Here is an 8,498-nt window from a genome sequence, read left to right as displayed (position 1 = left end):
TCTAGTAGTAGAACTACTACTTTATATTCTAGTATAGCGCGTAGTATTCTTTTATAGGCCCCTATAGTTCTATATAAGCACTAGTTTTATAGCTTAACTAGCGGCGCTAAAGAGCTTTTTATTAGTACCTTACTACCTAATCTTAAGCCCTAGATCTAGGAGCCGTATAGTATTATTGGCCTTACTACTACTATATATAGTAGGCGTATATATTTAAAAGAGGGTCCCTATATTAAGGTAGTAATTTATAATACCGCTAAAAAATACTACCGCTCCCCTTTAAGTAGTCTATATAATATACTTATTCTAGTTTAACCTAGAGTCTACCTAAACCCCTAAGACCTTAAAGGTAGCTTCTAGTTTTACTTTATAGCCTTAGATATTTACTATTAAGGCTAGGCTACTACTTACCCTCCTTTTTCCTATAAAGTAGATAAGCTAATATTTATCTAACGCGAATTTAGCGCCGTGTTATTTTACCTATATAGTATACCTATTATACGCCTGGTTTAGCCTAATATAGTTTTCTATTACTATATTTTCCTATATAATTAGATTTATATTATCTATAAATCTTAGGGCTATTATATTCTAGCTATTATTATATATCTCTAGTAGTTTAGATATAAAGAAAAGGAATAGAATTAGTAATAGGGGTAATCCCTATAGGATATCTATAGGTATTAGTATTAATTTGCTTTTATAGCCCTTAGTTATAATTTTTATAATACGCCCTATTAGAAAGGCTTAGATAAACTTAATTATCTAGTTTAATAGGCCTTTATTTCTTAGAATCTATAGAAGTCTTTTTGTTGGGAATGAGGCAATTTGCCCTTACGTGCGGCAAATTGCCGTTACGTAAGGCAACTTGCCGTCACGTGCCGTCGTGGCACTAGCGCGGTAAGGAACCTTAAGTTCCTTACCCGCCCCTATCTAATATAACAAGCTTTTCCATCACTGTATCTACTTAAGTAGTATTGGTAATTTACCCTATATTACCAACACTGATTAGTGGTTAAATACACAGTTAACTATAGAATAGTAAGGTTTTTAATAGAAGAGACAGTCTCGTGCAGGGGTGCTATATGCGCTTATATGGAATGGATCCCGGCGATACTATACTACCTTAGACTTACGGAAAACTAGTAATAGAAGTGTTATTAAGTACTAGGAGATACCAAGTTACGTCTATTATACAGAACAATTACGTTTACAAAGATTTGGTCGAGTACTCTAGGTTAGAAGTATTACTAAACCTAGGGTCCTAAATTAACGTCTAAAACGCGTTAAACAATATCTTAAATTGCCTACCTTTTAACAGTAAACCTACGAGATTCTACAAAACCGAAAATCCTACTTACCTACCTTTGACGTACGACACCCCGTTAATTCTATACTAATTATGGCGTTAACCTACCTAAAGAAGTATAAGAAGGATATTAACCCTATAAATGCTAAACAACAGGACCTAAACGGATTCTTATTATACTGTATGGCACACTATAAAGACAGCGAATATAACGATACTGTGCTTTAGTATTATATAAAGGAGGACTTTATTAGATAGATAAAGGAAACATAGGCTCTCGCGATAAAGGTTATCGTATAAGACTTCCGTAACTTCCTTTAGGAGAATGGAGTATTTGTTCCTATAGATGGGGGCGCTATTAGAGATAATATTTAGGAGCATATTATTAACGTAAAAGAAGAGTATAAATGGACTCTATAAGAAATTAAGCACTAACTACGCACTATAAGGAAGCTTAACTTACAATAGAATCTAAATAATACACTAATAGAGACATGTTCTAATTCCATTGCTCTAGAGTAAGCGCAAGACCCCCTTACTTCGCAATTTAATAACCTTTAAACTCTACTAGAGTAAGACTAGGTACTATACCGTGTTCTATTAGGCTTTATATCTCCACTATAGCCTATAAAGCAATCCCCACCTTAATCTTTAATGTAATTTTAACGTGGCCTAATACTACTTAAAGGCACCTTAAAGATGCTTACAGAGCTTATAAAGCTCTATTTGGACTAGGAGAAGAGGTTTAGCAGGGAACTATATAATATCCTTAATTTAAAGCTGCGTATCTTCTATAACTGTTACTAGAAGGTTGGACTAGAACCTAACTAATATTATAACGCCTATTCCGTTATGCTTAAGGGCCGCACTAGTACCTTCTATTATAATTATCTGGTAGGAAAAGGATATAATTTTAACCGAATAATATATAAGATAAGATGCCACTTTAAAATAAAAGAGAATAAGCAGTAGTATATATTGGAGTGGAGAGAGACTACCTTTCTAAGAATTATTGCTATAAACCCAGGTATCTCTCGGCTTAATTATCTTTAAAAGCTCTTTAATTAACTTTAGATAATTTAGCGTGGTTTATCTAAATTATATTAAGAGGACTTTAGCCTACGTGATTAAATTATTAGCGTATGCTAAGGTATTAAAGAATACAACCTTACTCTCTTTAATCCTGTAAATACTTATAAAGAAGTATATACCTAATTAAGATCCTCTATTAGTACAGCTCTGCGCTCTTAAGAAGTATAGCAATTTAATACCTAACCCTAACCTACTTTAATTAACCCAACTAACTAATATAATTACAACTAGACCGATTAAATATATAGTGGCCGCGGTAGGGGATACGGTAGAGGGTATAATTAACGTTAACTACAAGATAATTATAGAGGTTTATTTCGGAGCGATTATTAGAAGAAGTGCTACGTTTATAAGAAGCCAAATTGCTAGTTAACTAGGCACCCCCTTAATAGACGAAAGGAGGTATATAATAAGTTCCGCTAGAGCGTATAAAACGTTAGAAACCGAGAGGTTATTATAGCCTACTTCTAAAGCTTCCTAGTTTAATATAAAGGCGAAGAAGATTTTAAGGATAAGGCTAACGAGGCTAAATAGCTCCTTATAGATATGGAAATTAAGGACTACTCTTCTAACTAACGTAGTCGGCGGGCTAGTGGCCCACGCGGGCTAGTGGCCCACCTCAAAACCCAACCAAAAATTAGATAATTCATACCTTAATATCTTAACAACCACTTAATAATAATTTCTAATAATTTATATTTTGACTTTTATATACACTTTGCAGCTTCTATTAAAGTTATATAGTAAATAGTTTAGTAGTTTTTAAGATATAGTAATTTAGCCTTATTTTAGCCCCCAAAATTTAATATATTAAAACCCACTAAACTAATTACTATGCAACTTTAATAGAAGCTGTAAAGTGTATATAAAAGTCCAAATCCAAATTATTAGAATTTATTATTAAGTGGTTGTTAAGATATTAAGGTATAAATTTGGTGAGTTTTAAGGTGGGCCACTAGCCCGCGTGGGCCACTAGCCCGCCGACTACGTTAATACTTTACCAAGTATAGTAAGGTAAATGGCATATAAACCATCGCTGTCCTTAATAACTAATCTACGCTCCATTTTGTTATAAAGTTAGATATCTTTAATAAGCTAAAGAAAAGTTCTGCGTTCTCCTTTAACAATAAATACTTAGCAAACGTCTTCCATGGTATTATACCAGATACTAGAGCCGCAGGAGTATCTATAGTAGAAGAACCTTAAGTTTAAGCTCTTTAGTAGCTTAATAGCTCTGTTTAAATTAACTAATTAACGGTAGGCCAATATATAATTCGCTTTAGCAAGGGTACTGCAATTTCTCTTAGCACAATTAAGGTCCAAACCCCGTTAGGATATATTACTTTCCACGTTATTCCTATAAATACCCCATTTCTATTTTATATCCGAGATATGGATAAATTAGGTATTAAGCTTAATAACCTTAAGAATATACTTATTTAGGGAGATAATTGGGTGCCCGTTATACGTAAGTAGGGTTACCCTTAGTTGCTCCTTTAATAGCCAGAAAGGAGCATTACTTAGAGCCACTTAACTAAGTTAGAGCTACGTTAACTACACCATTGTTTTAGCTACCTATCTGTTTACTAACTACTTAGGGTCCTTTAGTAAGCAGGTTATAAGGTTAAGGTTAAGACAATTAAGCATCTTATAAAGTACTATTATTACTACCAAATAAACTAGAAGTCCCCTAGCCGATTTAAGTTTACCCTTAAAGATAACTATAACTTTAACTTCTATATTATTATTAACATTATATATTTTAGCGGCAAGCCAGTACTTTAGGTTATTAACCTCTTAACCTTCTTCTAAGCCGCACGTTTTCTAAAGAATATGTTAGCTAGGAACGCATAGGATACTCTTTAATTATGCTAGATTAATATCTACCTAGGACTACCTAATCGAGTTATTTATAATATAGAAAGGAACTTCTTATCTATAGAGTTTTGGTAATAGGCAAAGGTAATAGAAATTAAGGTTAAGGAAGTCCCTATTAAGGCATATAATAGTATTAGAAAAGTAAAACGATATTATACGCCATTACGCTAAGTATATAAGATTTTTTTTGGAACTAGAGGGCGCTAGCAAAGAGCTCATCCTATAAATGGCTGTTAAGGCTATTAACGATTCTACTAGCCTAGATAGACTCATACTTACGTTACTAGTCTTTAGCACCTACCCTTAAATAACTAATAATTCTCTACTATCTTTATCCGTTATGTAACGAGCTAAGGCTATCTATAAGGCAATAAAGGAAGTACGCTGTATCTACGCCACGTGTTAGGTTAATAATGTATTAAGAATAAGAAACGGTCTAAATACCTTAATTATAATAGATCTGCCACTCTAATCTAAAGTACGGGTATGGCGTAAGAAAGGGGGCTGGTTAGGCCTATATACGCTTATTACTATTAATAGTTAAACTTACACTCTCTAGATGCCCTATAGACCCACTTAATTTCGCTTAACCGTTATTAAGCCCTACTATAGGGATAACAGTCTTAAGCCTTTATAGGATACCCTAGAGGATACCCCGGAGGAGAACCACGATTAATATACCCTAGAAGGCGACTGTGGTCCTAATATAATTATAGTAGACATACCGCAACCACGACGCGGTAGAGGTCGCCCGAAGGGATTATAAAATTGCTAATATCTTATTAATTTTAAAGAATAACTCGTTACCGCTATTAAGAGTAGGGACGAGTTATTAATGGCCTTTATAACAGCTAAAGAGAAGGCTAACTTTAAGCTTGCAAAATAGCTCTAAAAGGAAGGCCGTATTATAACTCTAGAAGCTCCCTTCTAAGCATCTAATAAACAGGAAATCGACGGTCTTATTACAAAAGGAGTCTTTAAATTTAAGAAATATGACCCTACTAAGTTTAATAGAGTTCGCATCTTTAAGTTAAGAATGGTTAACGAGATTAAGGGTAAAGCTACTAACGCCCTATTTGAGAAATTAAGGCTTATTATCTAAGGCTACAATAATAACGGTAAGGAGACGATTCTTACGCAATCTCTAATAATACAACGAGCTAGTTAATAAGTTATTGTTGTACTAGCTTCTTCCTTAATAAAGAACGGAATAGTAGTTTATTTTTAAGATATTACTTAAGCCTACACCTAATTAGAGACACACCTTTAGCGCTTAATATTAGCATATCTTCTAGAGCAAATTTACCACTAATATCCTAAGGATATAATTATAGTCGTGCTTAAGCCATTATATAGAATCGCGGAGGTAGGAACCTATTAGTAGGCTACTTATAGTAAACACTATAAAGAGAAGCTTTTAATGACCACTTCTATATTTAATCCCTGCTTCCTTATTATAACTACAGGAACTCTATTTGGAATTATTAGCATACAAACTAATAATATAATTATCTTAGGAGACGACCAATTCTTAGCTCTTAAAGAAGATAAGCTAGTAAAGGCAAATCTTATAGTAAAGCCAAAGGAAAGACTTAATTTAAAAATACTATTACTCTTTAATAGATGCATCCTCTCCCTAAATAAGGATTCCATTTTCTTACGCTAGAAGGGTTAAGGTAAGAAGATTAACGCCGTTAATATTAAGTCTTTAAAGCAAGGATATATAGAGTAACGCGCTCGCGGAGCTTATATTGCTTCTATCTACCAACCTAAGGCTTCCTTTAATCTCTTTGTTGCCGCTTAACACTAAGAACTAACTAAGGAGGACGTCCTTGCCCTAAATAAGCGCCTCTTTTAGCAAATGAACTATCTTAACCAAGGACTGCTCTACGTGCCTATTAACCTTCCTACCGCTAAGCTTTTTATATTTATTAATGGATCGTTTATAAATAATAAAGATTTTAGCTCCTAGCTAGGATATAAGATTATTATTATAAACGAATCTACCGGAGAGAGTAACTTTACAATCTATAGTAACCTTATTTATTAGAGCTTAACTAAAAGTAAGCGCGTTACTTAAAGCGTTCTAGCGTTAGAGATATATAGAATGGTTGGCGGAGTTAATATAGTAATTATAATTGGAACTACCTTAAAGATAATTATAGATCGACTTAAACTCCCTATTATCCCTATAATTATATATACCGACTTATATTCCCTCTATAAGTATTTAGTTAAGCTTAGTACTACAAAGGAGAAGCGCCTTATAATTAATATTATAGCACTATAGCAATCTTATAAGCGTTAAGAACTCTTTAAGATTTAATAAATTAATGGCTAAGATAACCTAGTAGTGTAATAACAAAGGCAAACCTAAATAAGGCACTAGAGACGTTCGTTAATATAAATACTCTATGTATGCGAGTTAAAGGTTAAGTTAAGAGGGAGTAAAAGATGCGGTAAGGGCCGCTAAGGCGCTAGTAGTAAGTGAGCTAATAGCGATTTTCCATCCTAGGGATAAAAAATTATAATTAGCTAGTAGAAGTCCGGGTTAGTAGAATAAGACATATTACCTACCAAAGTCTACTATATTCTACCTACTGTTGTATTATTATATACGGTCTGTTTGTATATAAATAGTAACTATAAAAAGAAGAGTTGCTAGTGTCGGGAATAAGGCAATTTGCCCTTACGTGCGGCAAATTGCCGTCACGTGCTGTCGTGGCACTAGCGCGGTAAGGAACCTTAAGTTCCTCACCCGCCCCTATCTAATACAACAAGCTTTTCTATCACTGTATCTACTCGAGTAGTAACGTAGTTAGTATGCAAGTGGCCCATATAAGCAAGTGGCCCACGTTAAAACCCCACCAAAAATTCGAGAATTCATACCTTAATATCTTAACAACCACTTAATAATAAATTCTAATAATTTAGATTTAGACTTTTATATATACTTTATAGCTTCTATTAAAGTTGCATAGTAAATAAATTTAGTAGCTTTTAAGTTATAGTAATATGGCCTCGTTTCGGCCCCCAAATTTTAATATCTTAAAAACTACTAAACTATTTACTATATAACTTTAATAAAAGCTATAGAGTATATATAAAAGTCTAAATCTAAATTATTAGAATTTATTATTAAGTGGTTGTTAAGATATTAAGGTATGAATTCTCGAATTTTTGGTGGGGTTTTGACGTGGGCCACTTGCTTATATGGGCCACTTGCATACCAACTACGTTATTGGTGATTTACCCTATGTTACTAACACTTTTATATAATATATTATCTAATACTCCGCTTAGGTTTAGGCTTAGTATAAATATAGTATGTTCTAGGTAAGCTTACTATACCGCTTAAATATAAGAGATAATTAGGGAAAGAGCTAAGAGAGTTAATCTTTTCTTTCTTACGTCTATTTATGTCCATAGTAGTAGCTTCTATACTTCCGCCGCTTCTTATATACGTTTTATAACTATCTTTTTTAAGAGCTTTTTTAGGGTGCTATAAGTATATAGTAATAAGTTTTAAAACATTAATCAGTATTATATTAATTTAAATATCTATAAATGTCTTTAAAAAGTATATCTTAAATATACTTTCATCTAATTACCTTACAAGTATAATTAAAGCTATAATGGCCTATTATTGGATTATTATAATTCCTTTAAAGGATCTTTTAATAAAGCAAAATATTTCTAGTATTAAACCTTTACTATTTTATTATATAAGATTATTTTAATTAAAAAAATATAATCTTTTATACTAATAGGCATTTCCCCCTTTTCTAACTTCCTATAAATAGTATAAGAATTAATAACCTTATCCTATACTATTTAAATATAGTTTAAAAGTAGTTTAGAATATTCTTCCTTAAAAGTTGTTTTAGTAAAAGCTATTACTATTACTTTTTACTATAGTATAAGACTCTATATAAAGTCTATACTAGTAAGTATATTATATAATATAGATACTATTTATAAAGTTATTATAATAGAGTACCTTATCTTATTAATACGATAGTTATAAAGGTCACTTATATACTTTTTATATACTTTTTATAGTATAATTAGTATAGTAGTACTAGATAAACCTCTTATAAGGCTTATTACCCATAACTTTTACTATACTATTAGTAGTATAGCATTAAGGATTATCCTTTTACTGCCTTTTTTAAACTCTTTTATATAGTCTAAGTACTATAATAGGCTATTTATTAGG

General features: G+C 32.2%; 1 protein-coding gene across 1 annotated transcript; it reads left to right on the top strand.

The window, feature by feature from the left end:
• Positions 1–3,673: 3,673 nt before the first annotated feature.
• K441DRAFT_549811 (uncharacterized protein) lies at positions 3,674–3,844 on the top strand (the record flags this gene model as incomplete). Its single annotated transcript, XM_067643030.1, has 1 exon — positions 3,674–3,844. A coding segment is annotated over one exon (171 nt), but the record flags the coding sequence as incomplete, so codon positions are not given.
• Positions 3,845–8,498: the final 4,654 nt, after the last annotated feature.

This window comes from Cenococcum geophilum (assembly GCF_001692895.1).
Source record: "Cenococcum geophilum 1.58 unplaced genomic scaffold K441scaffold_11, whole genome shotgun sequence".
Taxonomy (NCBI): Eukaryota; Fungi; Ascomycota; class Dothideomycetes; order Gloniales; family Gloniaceae; genus Cenococcum; species Cenococcum geophilum.
The sequence above is the reverse complement of the archived record's forward strand: the minus strand, read 5'-3'. Positions and strand labels throughout refer to the sequence as shown.